The following is a 16607-nucleotide window of genomic DNA, read 5'->3' as shown; positions in this document are numbered from 1 at the left end:
CCGCTAATTAAAAAGCTCATTAGCCCGGCACACGGAAAGCCACAATCTGGGGAACTCCACGCTGCGAGGCCGCCAAATCCGGCCACGCTCCCCCCCCCCCCCCAAACCCCTTCGAGGGGTTGTTAAACACATACACGGGGACCCCCAAAATGGGGTTGGGGCCCCCCCAAGAAAGAGTTAACGGAGGCGAGCGCGGAAGCCCGTCCCTCCGGCGGCCCCATTGGTTTCCCAGCGCAGGTACATCCCCCTCCGCCCCCCCCCGGCCCCCCCCCGCAGGCCGCGGCGGCGGAGCGAGCAGCGCCGGGGCCCGGGCGGGTGCGCGCCCCAGCGGGGCCGCGGCCGGCGGGAGCGGGGTGGTGGTGGTGGTGGTGGCAGCCATGGTGAGTGTGGGGTGGGGGGACGGGGGTCCCCATCCCGCACCCCAAAGCCGGCGGTGGTCGGGGTTGGGTCGCTCGGCCGAACCGGGGCGCGGGGCGATGCGTCTTTCCCATGGGATGCACGTTGAGACCCCAGGGGAGCCCCTTCTGCACCCCCAAGGGACTCCCGTTGCACCCCCGTGGGATCCCCCATTGCACCCCCAAGGGACCCCCACTGCACCCCAAGGGACCCCCAATGCACCTCAAGGGATCCCCTTTTTCACCCCCCCACTGCACCCCATGGGATCCCCGTTGCACCCCCAAGGGATCCCCCTTTTCACCCCACAGCACCCCCAAAGTCTCCCCCATTGCACCCCTGGGTGCCCCCCCCTCATCGACTCCCCCAGCCGGGTTTGCGTTGTGGCCAGCGGGTCCCCAGGGTGGGGACCCCAAAATGGGGGTCCCCCCTAAATCCTCCCCCCCCAGCATCCAGCCCTTGACCCAAAACCGCGGGGACTCGCACAGGATCCCCCTCTGCAAGGAGAGGGGTGCAAGGGTGCCCCCCCCAGCAGCACCCACTTTTGGGGGGGCTGTTTGCAAACAATCCCAAACTGGGCTGTTCTGCCCCCCCCTTATTTTTTTTTTTTTTTTAAACTTAACCCTTTTTTTTTGCTCCTTTTAAAGGGTTTTTTGGTATTTATCCGCAGCCAGGGCTCCCTGCAAAACGGGGTGCCCACCCAAACCCCCTTCCCGGCACCCCTAATTAACACCAGGAGTTGCTAATTATCCCCTGGGCATCCTGATGACTGAGCCTCGGTGGGTGCTGACTCCAGGCCGTGGAGATGCAGGGGGCACCCATGGGTGCGGGCGGGGGGGGCCGGGGCGGGCACCGCTCGGCCAGGTGGAGGTTTAGGGGTGCGGGGGTGATTGGGGGGGGGGGGCTTGGGATGAAAATGGGGGGAATGGCTCGGTGGGGAGGCGGGAGAAACGTCCTCGCTCGCGGTAACGGCGGTGGTTTCTCCGAAATGGCGCCCGGGCGGGAATTGAAAGCAGCCGGCGGCGGCTCGGGGCGCCCCGATGCCGGGGTGAGGGGCTCCCCAGGAGGGTGGTGGGTGGCGGGGTGGTGGGTGCCCTCCTCCCCCCACCACCCCGGGACTTTTCTCGGGGCGCGCGGGCTTGACGCACGTGGGATTTATTGTTTATAAGGCAAAGGGGTGATTTGGGGGAAAAACAGGCAATTTGAGGCCCTGCTAAGACTTTTATAAGTTGTAAAGAGGGTGAAAATCCCTTGGCTGGAGAGGGTTAAAGCGTGGGTGCCCCCCCCCCCCCGCACCCTTGGGTGCCCCCTCCCTGTTGGAGCTGGGGAAATGTGGTTTTATTGTGATTTAAGCAAACGACGGTGGCGGGGGGGGGGGGGGGGGGGGGGGGGGGGGGAGGAACAAAACCCGACCTGTTTTGACCTAAAAAAGGGATGTTCCTGCTTTGCAAGCTGGGGAGCAGCAAGGTGGGGGGCGGAAAGCACCCATGGGTGCTGCTTTGCCCCGGTGCTCCCAAGGTGGAGGGAAGGGGGGGCCTACGGGTGCTAAAAATACCTCCCGGACCCAGTTTCCCCCAAATTAAGGATGCGGGGGGTTGATCCTGGCTCCTCCCGGGGTGTTTTGGGGGTTCAAGCTCAGCTTGGGTTTTCTGACGTCTCACAAGGGGTTGAGCCAGCACATCCTTAGTGAAATGAAAAAACGTGTGGGTTGGTGTGGGTTTTTTTTTTTTTTCTTTTTTTCCCTTTTTCCTGCTGTTTTCAGGCTGGGGATGGCAGGCGGGGTGGGGGATCGCTGAAAAAAACCTCATTTCCTCAGGAAACAGAGTGAAAGCCTTGGCTGAAAGCTGGGACTCCAGGAATTTGGTGCTTTGGAGCTGGGGGGGCTTCGTGGACATCCCCCCCTGCCCCGTGCAAGTGGGGATTTATGCCCAGAGCTGCAGATTTCAGCCATGTGCAAAATCAAGGGGGGGGAAAAGTGAAAGGGGGTGGAAAAAATAGAATATAAAACCAGATTTTACCAGTGATAAAATTCTGCAAGTTAAAGCTTTTTTGCCTCAAGGTTTGCAGGCTGGAGGTGGGCACCCAGGGGAGATTTTGGGGCTGGAAAGAGGGAAACTGCCTTTTTCTTTTAACCCTTTTTGCTCTTCAGGTGGGTTTTGTGGCTAATTAAACCCTGGCTGTGATCGGGGGTCCGGGGAGAGGATGGGATTTGTTATTTCTTGTGCAAGGGGAGGTTTGGGAAGGCCGTTACCAGAAATGGGGCTGAGCACTGGCGCTTTTGTTGCATGGATCTTCCTGCCAGGGGAAACTGAGGCACGGCCGTGCCGGGTTCGGATCAACTCGGTGTCCCCTTGGGGACGATGGCAATGTCCGGATGAGTGCAGACCCCCACGCTGCGTCGGGGGGGGCGGGGGGGTGAAGGGATGTGACTGGTGCCGCTGAGCCCATCGGTGGCAGGGGTCAGAGTGGATTTTGGGGCGCTCACCTCCTCAGCAGCAGGCGGAGGGTTGTTTCCTCTGGTGGGAGACAGTCCGGCTGGGTGGTAGGGCTGTGCCAGGGGGGGAAGGAAACAGCAGCGGCACGATAAGGACCGGCTGCCGACCAGTGAGGTTTCCCCTTGTTTTTCTGCTGGGGGATGAGGTAAGAGCCGGGCACCAGCGTGAGATAACGCCCAGGGGAGAAAGAGCCAGGAGGAAGCCCGTCAGCGGCCTAAATTCAAGGTGCCATCACCTTTGGGTGCTCAGAGGAACCCCACAGGGTGTTTCGGGGTGCGCACAGTTTACAGATGGGGTGTGGAGCGTGAGCAAGCCGGTAGTTTCGGGGTGAAAAGCCATTTTCTCCGCTACCAGCCTTTCTCAGGTCTCCAGCACACGGGGGTTCCCTGGCACAGGGGGGGTCCCTCACCCCATTGCGGAGCCGGTGGAGGAGGAACCGGCTTTATTCCAGGCTGAAGGGGAGGTTGCACAACCCGGCCCCGGGGGAAAGCGAGGCGGGTTCGGGCTTCGCTCAGCTTTTGGCTCCAGCCCTCGTTGCTTTCCATAACCTTCCTCCGGCGTTTGTTTAGCGCTTTACTACCCCGGAGCCATTCGGGATTTAGCTCCCCGGAGGAGGAGGCGGCTTTAGAGGGTGCCTATTCCTTCCTCGCCCTCCTTCCTCCTCCTCTTCCTCGCCCCCAAGCCACTGAGCACCTCTGTTTGCTGATCTCCCCGTGCAGATGTCGACCTACAAGCGAGCGACGTTGGACGACGAAGACCCCCTGGACTCCATCGGTGAAGGCGATGGGTACCCCAACGGCTTCCAGGTAGGGCTTTGTGTGTGTTTTAGGTGGGGGTGGGGGGGAAAGAAGGGGTTTTTAGGTCCTGGCAAGCAGCAAAGGGGGTTGCAGAAGGGTTTTCAGCCTGGGACCAGCCTTTCCGTAGGGCAAAGTCCGGCGTGGGCAGAGCAGTGTTGGCTCCTGCCGCCCTTTGCTCCCCTCCTGGCACCCGGAGCAAGCGATGGGGGAGCCTGCGGGGCTGGATCCTGGCTCGACTGTTTGCACCGCCCCGGCACCCGGTTTTGCCACTGGCTGAACCCCTTTTCCTGACGTGACCAGGGCGAGCAATTAACGTGGCAGTGGGAGCTTTGTCCTCGTTCAAAAGGGGATTAGGTTAATTCCTCCCCAAGCAGTGGGAATCGGCTTAAAAAGGGCCACGGGTGGCAAGGAAAGAAAACCCCACGGCTGACAGCGTCTGGCCTTGCCGGGAAAGATTTGGGGCCGGAGCAACGTTCTCGGTGCTGGCCCCACTCCCAACCCCATCATTCTCTGCCTAGAATGGTGTTTTCTGCCCCAAAAATCGGAGCTCCGCTGTGTTTTTACTTTCCCCGGCGGGGCCATCTCCGCTCGCCATCGCATTGGGATGTTTCCTGGGGATGTTTTTCGGTGGAGTGGGAGTATCCTGTTACGGCACTTCCTGCTGCCGCGGCGGCCCCCACCCTGTCCCAGTGCTGGCGGTGGGGACGGGGACACCCGGAGGGTTACAGCCATGCTTGAGGAGGGGTTCGGGGTGGCACGAGGTAGCAGGTGAGCCTGCCGAAACGCTCGCCCCGCTCCCTTTCCTGCCATTGTGCCGCCCTTCCTGGCCAGTTTCTGGAAGGCAGCTGCCGCCTTTCCCAGCCCGAACGGTGCCGGATCCCTCACCGCGGGCCAAACTCGTGCCGTGGGCTGTAGGAAGGAAAATGGGGGATGCCTCAGTGGGTTTTTCCTCCGGTGGGGAAACGGCGCTGCTCTTCCCGCAGGTGAACTTCCGCGGCTCGAGGAGCAGCCTGGGGTGCTGGGCTGAGCGGACACGCAGCGAGAAGCAGCTCGTGGTGCTGGTGGGGGTGCTGGCGGCCGTGCTGGCAGCATGTCTGCTGGGTCTCATCTTCCAGTACAGAGCCCGTAAGTCCTCGCACCGTGGGGGGATCCTACCCCCTTGAGGGGGGTGGGTTGCTGGGGGCTTCTGTGGGATGCTCAGGCACGGGACAGGATGCTGGTCCCGATCGCTTGCCCCAGAGCAGGATGTTAAGGGGCGGGGCGGGATGCTCAGGCACCAAATGAAATATTTGCCGGGTGGGATGATCCCCGGGGCGGCTCATCGTGCCACGGTGGAGGAGCTGAACCCATTGTTCCCACCCCAGGGCCGCCCGCCGTGTGCCTGTCGGAAGCCTGCATCTCCGTCACCAGCTCCATCCTCAGCTCGCTGGACCGGGCGGTGAATCCCTGCGAGGACTTTTTTGGCTACGCCTGCGGGGGCTGGATCAAGGCCAACCCCCTCCCTGATGGCCACTCGCGCTGGGGCACCTTCAACAACCTCTGGGAGCACAACCAGGCCATCATGAAGCATCTGCTGGGTGAGTACGTGGGACCCCCACAGCGCCGAGGAGCCCCGGTAGGTCTGGGGGATGGCAAAAACATGCCTGCGGGGACGTCACGTTGGGCTTGAACCCCAGCGTCAAACCAGTCTGTGACGCACGCGCTGCAGGGATGTTGGGAAGCAGATCCTGCCCGTGTTTGCTCTCCTGGATGCCCCTGGGATTTTTGACCACGGTGTTGTAGTTCTTCGGCGCCAAGCAGGGGAAGGGTCTCGGCCTCGGCTCTGCAAACCTCATGGTGGCGTTCCCAGGAGCTCTGAAATTCCAGATTTGCATCCCAGACTGCATCCAGAGGCTGTAGCACCCCGCTATCACCCCAAGGATACGGGTTTTTCCTCCTGCTATAGCTTCCAGTCTTTGTGAGCAGCTTTTTGGGGGGGGCTGGCTGCCAATCCAGCCATTTTTGGGGGCCAGAACTCCCTCAGCAGGGGGAGGATCCTGGGCTCAGCCTCTGCGTGCGAACACCGAAGCGGGGCGGCTTATCCGAGCAACCGGCGGGGACGGTTTGTTCAAGCTTTGAGCAAACAACTGGCTCCTTATCAGCACTTTCCACTGTGCCGGGGCTGGTTATCTGAAAAGAGAAGGTTTGGGAAGAGTGTTGTCTTTCAGAAGGGGGGTGGTGCGGGAACAGCTTCATCCCCGGCTCTTCCCGCAGAAATCTGGCACTGGTTTTACCGGGAGAAGGGACCGGGCCTCCAGCCAAGCAGTCGCGCTCGGCATTTCCTTGAATTCCTTGGAGCCGAGGGACCTTTAGTTAATAAAACCACACAGCTGGGAAGCCAAAGGTGCAAGCTGTGTCATGAGGAAAATAAAAAAAACACCCTCTGGGGAAGCAGAATTTTAGAGGGGGGAAAAAAATAAAAGGATGGTTTTTGGAGGCAGAGGAGAAAAATGGGTTTATTGTTCCTTCTTGCAGGAATAAGTAATACAGGGCTGGGGAGCACCAGCACAGGGACAAGGGCAGCACAGGGGGCTGGATGATGCTGGGAACATCAGAGCTGCTGGCAAAATGCTTTTTGTTTTGTTTTTTATTTATCTTTCTGCTCCAAAGAGCCGGAGGAGTCTCTGCGGGTGGGAGAGGAGATGGGAGCAGGAGGCCAGGAAGGGCTGGGGGTCATGGGATGCTCTTGGGGTCACGGAGAGGACCGGTGGGGCAGTCCTTGGCGTCTTTTTGGAGCCTGGCTTTGCCCCAAACAGGGCTGAATACTTGTCTGGTGGAAGGGTGGGGGCTCCGACGTGCATCAGCAGCCCCTGCGGGGGCCTGGATGCCTGTCCCTGGGGACCCCCTGCGAGCCCCCCTGGGTACATCCCGCAGAAAACACCACGGCCAACGTGTCGAGCGAGGCGGAGCGCAAGGCGCAGCGTTATTACCAAGCCTGCATGAATGAGAGCAAGATTGAAGAGCTGCGTGCCACCCCGCTTGTGGAGCTCATCCAAAAGGTTCGTCCCTTTCCTTGCAGAAAAGCTGTCTTCCCTCTGCAAAACGGGGGGAAAAAAGCTCATTTATGGGCAGTCCCAGCACCCTCCAGACCCCGTTCCTGGTGCTTTCTGGGGCAGAGCATCCCCCAGGGCAGGGGAGAGGCAGGGATTTATAGGATTTATAGGCAGGTCTTGCCTCTCCTGGGCTTTTTAGCCCCACTGCAAGATGTTTCCCCACCCTGGGGAAATATTTAAGCAGCTCCAAGTGGTCATTCCTTAGCCAAAAGCTGGCTGTTCTCTCCCCAGCTGGGTGGCTGGAACATCACAGGTCCCTGGGCAGGGGACAACTTCAACGCGACGCTGCGGGAGGTGACGGCGCATTACCGCACCTCGCCCTTCTTCTCCGTCTACGTCAGCGCCGACTCCAAAAACTCCAACAGCAACGTCATCCAGGTGGACCAGTCGGGGTTAGGCCTGCCATCGCGGGATTACTACCTGAACAAGACAGAGAATGAGAAGGTGAGGTTGTCAGGGGAAATCTGGCTTTGCCGGGGAGATGCTGTGGGTGGGTGGCACCCACCGTGCTGATTTCCCCCCTTCCTGTCCCACCACGTAGGTGCTTGCTGGGTACCTGAACTACATGGTACAGCTGGGGATGTTCCTGGGAGGCACCGACGAGGAGTCGACGCGGCAGCAGATGCAGCAGATCTTGGACTTTGAGACAGCGTTGGCCAACATCACCATCCCGCAGGAGAAGCACCGGGACGAGGAGGTCATTTACCATAAAATGACGGCTGGAGACCTGAAGGTAGGGATGGAGTTGGCGAGTCTCCCCGCTCCACTGTGGTTTGGGAATGGGGGGCAGATGGATGGAGGTGACGCAGCTCTTGCGAGGAAGCCCCACGCCAGCCAACGTTGCATGGGAAGCTCTTGTGCAATCGCTTGGCCTGTGTCCTCCTTGGGGAAATCCCACCCTGAGCCACTTCGCCCAGCTCCGGACCACCTCAAGGGTCAGCGGCCGTCCCCCTGCGGCACTGATGCCCCCCCAGTGCTGCTGTCTGCGGTCCAGCTGCAGACGTCAGTCCCCAGAGGGGCCCTAATGGGTTGTGTCAACACTTTTGACACCCGCCCCACTTTCTTTTCCTTTGCGGGAGAAAATTGTTTACTCCCCTCTGACCTTTCAAGGATGCTGCTGTTATGGGAAACGGTCTCTGCAAAATCAGCTGAATCCCTCAAACAGGGGCTGATGCAGCAGCTTCCAGCTCAGGAAGCAGCTGCCACCCCCCTCTGATGGTTTGTGGGTCCGTAGCAGCAGCGTGGCTTTTGCAGGAGCTGGCACCAGCAGTGGACTGGATGCCCTTCCTCTCCACGGTCTTCTACCCTGTGGAGCTCAATGAGTCAGAGCCCGTCGTGGTCTACGCCAAGGAGTACCTGGAGCAGGTCTCTGACCTCATCCTGGCCACTGATAAATGGTGAGAGCCCCCAGCCCGTGCAGAGGGGTGCCCAGGGTGGGCAGGCACGTCCCGCTGCCCGCTCACCGCCTCTCGCTGCAGTCTCCTCAACAACTACATGATCTGGAACCTGGTGCGGAAAACCAGCCCCTTCCTCGACCAGCGCTTCCAGGATGCTGAGGAAAAATTCATGGAAGTGATGTACGGGACAAAGAAGGTGAGGGGGGAGCCCCCGGCACCCCCAAATCACCATTAAAATGGTGGCAGCTTTTTAAGCAAAGTCCTCACCACATTGCATCCAAAAAATATGGAAGTAGGGCAGGTTTTGGGGTGGCAGCTCCTGCACAGGGGGATGGATGTGGACTTCATCTCCCGGCGGGGCAATGGGGTGTGAAGGTGGAGGTTTTGGCCGTGCCACTACTGATGACCACTTGTCCCGTGCAGACCTGCCTCCCGCGCTGGAAATTTTGCATCAGCGACACGGACAACAACCTGGGCTTCGCACTGGGGGCCATGTTCGTCAAGGCCACCTTCGCCGAGGACAGCAAGCAGGTGGTACGTCCCCGAGCGAGCAGCACGCGAGCCACCACGATGGTGGATGGTTGGGGCAGCCCACCTTTTGCCCACCCTTTGGGTTTTTCACTGTTCTGCATGCCATCTTGGTTTCTTCCTTCCCACCGGTGCAAAGGGCCCATGAACTCTCCAGGGTGGGAAGTTGGCTTTCCAGACCGATGCTGTGCCACTTTGTTTTGTCTAGGCGGAGGAAATGATCGCGGAGATTAAAACAGCCTTCGAGGAAAGCTTGGAGACCCTGCAGTGGATGGATGAAGAGACGAGGAAATCGGCCAAAGAGAAGGTGAGGCGGTCGCAGCAGTGCCGGGGAGGAGAGGGTGATGGTGGAGGGTGGTGGAGCCGGGTGAGCCTGTCCTGCCATCACTGGCACCAAAAGTACTTTGGTCCTTGTCACCCCCCAGGCAGATGCCATCTACAACATGATCGGCTACCCCAAGTTCATCATGGACCCCAAGGAGCTGGATAAAGTCTTTAATGATGTGAGTTGGTTGGAGTTGTCCCCTCAAGTCTCCTATTTCCCCCTCCACGAGCATGTGCAGGACATGTGCCCATCACCACAGCCTCGGGGCAGCCTTGAACCCCAGGTTTCCTCCGGAAGGGTCTCACTGATGTTCTTGGCCCTTCCCCGGGGACTTCCCAGATTGCTGCGGGCTGGTCCTGGGGTGGCTGGGGCTCGTGGGATCCCTGCCCGGGAAGAGGAGGAGCCGGTTTCCGTAACGGTGATTCATTGCCCTCCCAAGGCTCTGCAGATGTTGGGGAAGAGGAGAAACAAGAGCGGCTGTAACTCAGCTGGCTCCAGAGACTCAAACATGATCACGGAGGGAGGAGCGGGGCCAGGCAATCACCGCGCACCACTCACGTCTTGCTCTTTTGCAGTACGAGGCTGTGTCTGACCTCTACTTCGAGAACGTCATGCAGTTTTACAACTTCTCAGCCAGAGTCACTGCCGACCAGCTCCGGAAACCACCGAACCGGGATCAGTAAGTCCTCTGCTCCGCTTCCCCATTGCGCTCAGTGTGGAACATCACAACATCTGGAGCACTGGGATTTGGTGTCCACCAGACCACGCCGGTTTTGGGAGTCAAATTTGGGCAACGGCTTTGCACTGTGATAAGCAGATGGTGTCAGAGCAAACATCAGCGATGGGTTTGTGCTGCCACATTGGCCGTGTTCCTGTCCCTGCAGGTGGAGCATGACACCTCCGACGGTCAACGCGTACTACTCTCCCACCAAGAATGAGATTGTCTTCCCTGCTGGCATCCTCCAGGCCCCTTTTTACACCCGTGCGTCTCCCAAGTAAGAGCCTAGGGAAGACAGAGAAGGCAGAATTCCCAAATTTCCTCCCATCCCAAAATCTGAGGCTACATGTCACGGCTGCGGGAAGCAGCGGCTGCTCCCTAAATCTCAGTGTTGCCCTCCTGCAGGTCACTGAATTTTGGTGGGATTGGCGTGGTGGTGGGCCATGAGTTGACACATGCCTTTGATGACCAAGGTATGGCCAGGGTCAGGCTGGGGTGGGCTGCTGGAGGGGTGGCCAGTGGGGTGACAAAGGATCCGCTGTGTTTTCGGCAGGCCGGGAATACGACAAGGATGGCAACCTGCGTCCTTGGTGGAAGAACTCCTCGGTGGAGGCCTTCAAGCGGCAGACAGCGTGCATGGTGGAGCAGTATGGCAACTACACCGTCAACGGCGAGGCCATCAATGGCAAGCACACCCTCGGGGAGAACATCGCCGACAACGGGGGCCTCAAGGCTGCCTACCGGGTAGGACCACGGGGCTGGGGAGGTGCGGTGGGTGGCACGGTGAGGTGGGATCGGTGGTGTCCCCTGAGCCTGCTCTGCTCCCTGGCCTCCAGGCGTATCAAAACTGGCTGAAAAAGAATGGGGATGAGGAAACCCTGCCAACCCTCGGCCTCACCAACCACCAGCTCTTCTTCGTCGGCTTCGCCCAGGTAGGTCACCCGGTGGCAGGCAGGGAGGGTTGGACGCACAGGTTTTTGGGGGGGTGGAGGCATGCCCAGATGATGTTGGGAGGGTGTGGTGGCAAAACTGAGGTCTGAGATGCTGCGTGGTAGATGGAGAACCAGATCGGGGTGGCGCTGGTTAAAAAGCGAGACAAAGCTGGAGCTCGAGCTGCGTTGGTGCCCATCATGCAAGAGAGGAGGTTCGATTCAGCCCCGAGCAGGGCCCTGTGGTTGCAGACGCCGGCGCTCGTGCCTCTCGCCCTCCATTTGCAGGTGTGGTGTTCGGTTCGCACGCTGGAGAGCTCGCACGAGGGGCTCATCACCGACCCCCACAGCCCCTCGCGTTTCCGCGTCATCGGCACCGTCTCTAACTCCCGGGAGTTCGCGGAGCATTTCAGCTGCCCCCTCGGCTCCCCCATGAATCCCCCCAAAAAGTGCGAAGTCTGGTGATGGGCGAGCGCCTGAGGGAACCAGCTGCTGGTTGCTTCGTCCTCTGCCGACAGCTGAATTTCCCCGCTCCTTTTGTGAGGCTCAAACCACTTCTCCATGCAACAAACTGCCCAGCTCTCAGCCGGAGCGGCGCCCCGCGTCCCCCGGTATCGTCCGAGGTTCGATCCACTGTGAAAACTCTTCATCCCCTCGCTTGTTTGTGAAATGACTTCGGTTTGGGGGTCTTTTCTTTCCCACCATGACCAAGCCACGCGTCAAGGCACACGCGTTCATGGGCTCTACCCCCATATTTACACAGACAGCGCTCCAGCCTGACCCACCGCCCCGGCAAAATGCCTCTTTTTCGGAGGTGATAAAGGGAACGCCGTGACACCGGCAGGTTTGGCTGCGTGTCTACATCTGACGTACCTTCCTCTCTCCAAAGATGCGCACATGAGGATGGGAAATATTTTAAGATATATTTTTGGGGGGGAAATCTGTATATTTTTTTCATGCGTTGTGGAATACACTGGAAAATTTCAGGGAAAATGCATTTAAAAGCCTTTTTTTAGTAAAAGATTAGTATATTTATTAATTTTTTTTTTTCAAACTCAGTGCAGCTGTAGGTGCAGCACCCTGTGGTGACAGTCCCTCGGCCAGGGAGGCTGGATGGGGCTGCCCGGGCTGTGGATGCAACTGGCCAGCCCCAGATCCCGGGTTTCTCCAGGAGGGACTGTCCTTGGAGGATGCTGATGGGAAATTGGGGACAGTGGGCCTGGGGACAGAGCTGGAGGAAGCTGCGGGCTGCAGAAAGGCTCTACCTTTCCTAGGGTTAGCTTTAATTTCAGAGTGCAAAGGGAAAAAAGTTGATGTGCCAAAGATGTAACCAAGGTGGTGACAGTGTGGATGAAGCGTTCTCCCTCCTGTCCCCTCTGAAGCGAGGTCAGCCGCGATTTCCTGGCCCAAAAGCTTCCCCAGACAAGCGCAGGTGGTTCCTGCCGCTGCTTCGCTTGCCGCTGTGCCTGGCCTCTCTACTCCTGCGAAACTGCAAGGCCCAAAATCACCGCACGGCCCCAAACCTCCATCCCGCGGCGGCCAGTTTGGCACCGGTGTGAGATCTGGTCAGGATGGGGGCGAGGGGCTTTCTTAAGGGTTTTTTAATCCTCCTTTTGCAGTTTTGAGAAGAAACCACTGACAGTAGCTCAGGTGCTGTGTGTTGTCTCATGGGGCACCTTCTTACTCTAGAGAGAAAGCAAAGATGTAGAGGGATTTTTAATATTTATATGTAAAAGGGGGGATGGGGGGAATTTTTTTTTTGTAACTATTTTTTCACCCTTCACATGGGGCTTATTGTAATTGAAATAATAAATACTTTTTACTGGGTCTGGAACTGCTCGTGACTTGTTTTTTCTGATAGCAGGAGAGTCTTGCATCCGTTTACCTGCGTTTTTCTCCCCGTCCACACCGAAGAGACCATCCTGTGCCAGCAAAACTGAGCCGAGGAGGCTTTTCCCAGCCTGCGCTTGGCATCTGCCGCCTCGCTCAGAGGCTAAAGCCAGGCTTTTGTGCCCAAAAACCTCACTCTCGCTGCGGGTGGTTGTTTGCTTTCCACCTCTATGGCACGGCCCCACACATCTCCCCAGCAGGGAGGTCTTTCCCGGATGCTTTTCCTTCCTCCCCGGGTGAGTTTTTGGCCGGCTGGGCTGCGCTTGGATCCAGCGACACAGGCCCTGCACAGGTTGCTCTCCAAAGGGCCTTATTTATAGCTCCGCGATGCCGGCTGGATGCTGCCAGCTCAGTAACGCAGGCCAGCGCTCGCTCCCCAGCGGATGCTCTGTCAGGCTTGCCTAAAAAATGCAAGGCAGGACCTGGACGGCAGGCTCCCTGCTGAGCCTTCCCTCAGCACCTGGGAGGGCTGATGGCCATAAAACAAGCAAAGTGCTGGGTGCTCATTTGCTCTTTAGTCCCAGCTCATTAGCAAGGGCTGGGTTTGGGCTGCAGCCCCCCAGTTTTGCCTCATCAGGAGTGTATTTTGGAAATACAGGGCATTTTCATGGCCGGGGTGGGCAGGACTAAGCCAGCAGTGTGCAGGGGATGTGAGTATTGCGTAATTTAGACGGTAAAATTTCCCTCTTGCTGCTTTTACTGTGTTTTCTCTCCCAGATTGAATCAAAACGTAAGAGGGGAGCACTCACTTTCTGCTCACGCGACTCGGTGCAAGGCCCTCGGTTTTCAGCAGAACTGGGGAGAGCAGCCGTGGCAGTTGTTTTCCCCGGGATCTGGCTGGAAATGGTGGCACAAACCCGCAGAGGGCGATGGAGCCGAGAAAATCGCTGCCTCTGCTCTCTGCTCCTGCTCTGGCAGGAGTTAGCGATGCTACTGGCGTGGTATTTTGGCCTGGAGCTGGCCCCTTGTGTTTAAAACATGGTGAAATGTCTCTGTTCCTGGGAAAAGAGAGGAGCGGCGTGGGTGTAAGGCGAAGAAGAATTAAGCGGGGAGAGCGGGGTTGGGGTGAAAGGGTGTTTTCCCAGCTGCAGGAAGCAGGGAGGGGAGCGCAGCCTGTCGCACGGAGAGGTAGGACGCTGTTAGAGGTGGTTTAACCATCCAAAAGGGAAATATTTTGGTGCTCGGGGGCTTACTCGAAGCGAAGGACCGGGCGGGTGGCATCTCGGCCACCGCAGAGCGGACAGCCCCAGCACAGGAAGGATTTCAAGGGCCTGGATGGTGGCAGGGGGATGCCACGACCGAGGCTCCCCGTGCTGGGCTTGGAGCCGGCGGTGGATGTTTGCCTGTCTGGGAGGCTGCCGGGTGTAGGCAGAGCAGGCAGGAGGTGACTCATCCAGCTCGTGTGCCAGTGCCTGGCGTGGGCTTGCCTGATCCTGGGTGGTATTCGCTTTATTTTGCGCTCAGTCGTGCCCCAGAGGGCTGAGACATTTGCCGAGGGCTGAGCCTGGGCAGGAGGAGGAACTGGGAAAGCTCCAAGCAGGGCTGAGGGTTTTTTTTTTGGGGGGGGGTGGGGGTTATGTTTTGTTTTTTGCCTGGAGGGTTTTGGAAGAGGATCAGCGGGGGGAAAAGCAGGAGAAGCCCAAAGAGGGAGGCACTGCCGTACTGTGCTGGGTGAAAGCGGGCGCCTGAAGCTGGAGCCTCCAAAATGAGCTGGAAATGGCGCTTGTTCACAAGTTTGGTGAGGCCGAGCCAGCCTTCCAGGTGCGAAAGGCTGAACCCAACCATCTGAACTGCTCTTCTCCTTCCCAGTTAGCCCCCTCCAAGCAGGATCTAACCCGCAACACATCACGACAGTGCTGGGGACACCTACTGGGACCGCCAGATTTTAGGGCAGATTTCAGAAAAGCTTCTTCTAACAATTCCAGCAGGAAAACAGCCCTTTTCCAGTGATACCCCAATCCTTTACTCTCTTTTCCTAAGTTCACCAGCAGCTCTGGCACTCCTACTACACTCTTCACCATGCGGTGGTGAGCGTCTCTGTTGTGCCAGGTACGTGAGAGACTGGACAAACGGTTGGTGATGCTCCGAAAGGAGAGCTCAGCACTGTAAATTCAAGCTGCCCGCAGTGAGGCATCACTTCCCAGGTGCTAATAAAGCTAGCAGGAAAAATAGGAGGAAAAATGAAATGGAGAGGAACCAGAGGCAGTAGGAAGGGTGTGAATCCAGCTGGCACTTGCTCAGGCTCGCCAAACCTGCAGGTTTTGTTGGCCAAATTGTCCTATGTGGGGTAGTATAGAAGAGAGACCTGTCTGCTTTTTCCTTTTGAGGGGGGGGGGGGGAAAAAGGTAAAAAGATGTCCAGGGGAGACCTAGACTTTGGAGGAGCTTTAAGACAGATCCAGGAGCCTGGCTCCTTCACATGGCTAGCACGCTTCGGGAGCTTCAGCAGACAATATGGTGAAAATGCTGGGTTTTTATTCTTTCTAAACAGGCAAAAAGAAGTGATATATCTAAAGATACCAGAACTAGGAGGCTCTTTCACAGCTGTGTTTACAGGCAGCTATTTCTGTAGAACAGAGGGAGCCATAGATGTCAATTTGCCTTTGGTAGGAATTTTGTTCCGCATGAAGGGGTGTACCGGGAGAACTGCCACGCCTGGGAGGCGGTCGATGGAACAGGGCCGGGCACCAGCCCCCCCACACCACACAGCTTTACTTGCACCCTCAAAATCATTACAGCAAAGTCTTTACGAGCTGTGGAGGGGGATCTGTCTTCCCAGCAGGCTGCAGACTGGAGAGGTGTGCTGTGAGCGCAGCAGCTCTCCAGGATGTTTGGAGATCTATCAGTCCTTGGGCAAATGCCTTACCATGATAAAAGTTCCTCCTTTGTTCTCCCATTTTTGGGGAGAGGGGGAGTACTTGGCCTTTCTTTGAGGTCATTCTAATTTCTCTCTTCAGTCTTTTGCTCTCTAGGTGGGGAATCAGCCATCGATCTGGCAGGCAGTGGGCTGCAGAGGAAAACTGGCTCAGAAAAAAAATATCTGGAGCCCCCTTGGAGTATTTGTTCCTGGCTGCTGATGGAAACAGTCCCCATTCAGGACTTCTTTACAGGCTGGCAAAGCTTGATTGGGCTTTTTTCCTCCAAAAATATCATCGTTTTCCATTTCACCCCATTTCTCACAAGCAGTTTGAGGTAGATGTGAGCTCACCTCATCCCAGGCATTTCCCTTAGCCTGGTGCAGAATGAAAAGCACAGAGAGAGGAAACTAAACAGCACACTAGTCATCTTCCCTCTGCCACCAGCGCCGCTACTAACTTCTGACACTACGCAGTGCACGTGTTTGGTGTGGCTGTACCCTGTAGATAGCACCTTAGTAAGAAATTATTCCAGCTGCATAGCTACTCTTACTGGAGACCACCGTGGCAGCTGGCAGGAGCTTTTCTTCTGAGATCACACCTTGGAGGATGCTGTCCTCGTGTGTCAGCACGGGCGGGCGTCGTGTCTTAAACCTGACCTGCACAAACCAAACTGTTTAAGTCTCACTCAAAAGGGAAAAGGGACTCAAGGTCCTTCTGGTATTTTTTGGCTGCTGAGTGCTGTGCTGAGTTTTGCTCTAGTGAACAAGGCTGAGTCCAGATTCACCCCCTTCAGATTTGTATTTTAAAACTCAGAATTACTTTTCTGCTTACAAATGGGGCTGTTGTGGAGATGTGGATAGATGTGACTCAGGGGCTAGGTTTTCTTTAGTGTGCAAGACCATCTTTCTTCTGACAACTTTCAGTTGCAGCACCAGTTACTTGCTCAGTGCCTGAATATACCACCAGGAGAACGGTTTACTTCAATAAAAGCAGCTTTTCACTTCTAAGAGTTTATTCGTGACTGCTTTAAAGTGTTATCTTCCTCCTAAACTTGCAGTTGCCTGGAAGATGCAGCAGATAGGATGCAAATAAACTACGGCAAACTTTCCTAAAGCAACTTGTGTAGCCCAGGCTGGGTGACGCGGGGTGGCAATACCTGCCGGTGCGGGGAAGGCGCTGGGAGCGT

General features: G+C 57.4%; 1 protein-coding gene across 6 annotated transcripts; it reads left to right on the top strand.

The window, feature by feature from the left end:
- The first annotated feature begins 261 nt into the window (after positions 1 to 261).
- ECE1 (endothelin converting enzyme 1) lies at positions 262 to 12508 on the top strand. Of its 6 annotated transcripts, none has more exons than XM_074893027.1 (18): positions 262 to 380; positions 3608 to 3694; positions 4669 to 4810; positions 5050 to 5262; positions 6599 to 6723; positions 7009 to 7221; positions 7319 to 7510; positions 8032 to 8174; positions 8256 to 8370; positions 8598 to 8708; positions 8911 to 9009; positions 9128 to 9205; positions 9603 to 9706; positions 9912 to 10022; positions 10151 to 10218; positions 10299 to 10489; positions 10582 to 10677; positions 10963 to 12508. In XM_074893027.1, exons 1-18 carry the CDS (start codon positions 378 to 380, stop codon positions 11137 to 11139), a joined length of 2268 nt encoding a protein of 755 aa, XP_074749128.1. In that variant the 5' UTR covers positions 262 to 377; the 3' UTR covers positions 11140 to 12508. The 6 variants fall into 6 exon arrangements, with proteins under 6 accessions (XP_074749128.1, XP_074749130.1, XP_074749132.1 ...); XM_074893029.1 differs by lacking the exon at positions 262 to 380 and adding an exon at positions 3066 to 3113; XM_074893031.1 differs by lacking the exon at positions 262 to 380 and adding an exon at positions 3186 to 3204.
- The last annotated feature ends 4099 nt before the right edge of the window (positions 12509 to 16607 follow it).

Source organism: Strix uralensis, chromosome 23 (assembly GCF_047716275.1).
Source record: "Strix uralensis isolate ZFMK-TIS-50842 chromosome 23, bStrUra1, whole genome shotgun sequence".
Lineage (NCBI taxonomy): Eukaryota > Metazoa > Chordata > Aves > Strigiformes > Strigidae > Strix > Strix uralensis.
Note: the sequence above shows the minus strand (reverse complement) of the source record. Positions and strands in the feature narration are given on the sequence as shown.

Bases quoted from the DNA above. Each gene is read 5' to 3' on its own strand.
- ECE1 (XM_074893027.1), top strand. The intron at 5,263-6,598 runs GTGAGTACGTGG...TACATCCCGCAG, and splicing joins CATCATGAAGCATCTGCTGG to AAAACACCACGGCCAACGTG. The intron at 6,724-7,008 runs GTTCGTCCCTTT...TTCTCTCCCCAG, and splicing joins TTGTGGAGCTCATCCAAAAG to CTGGGTGGCTGGAACATCAC.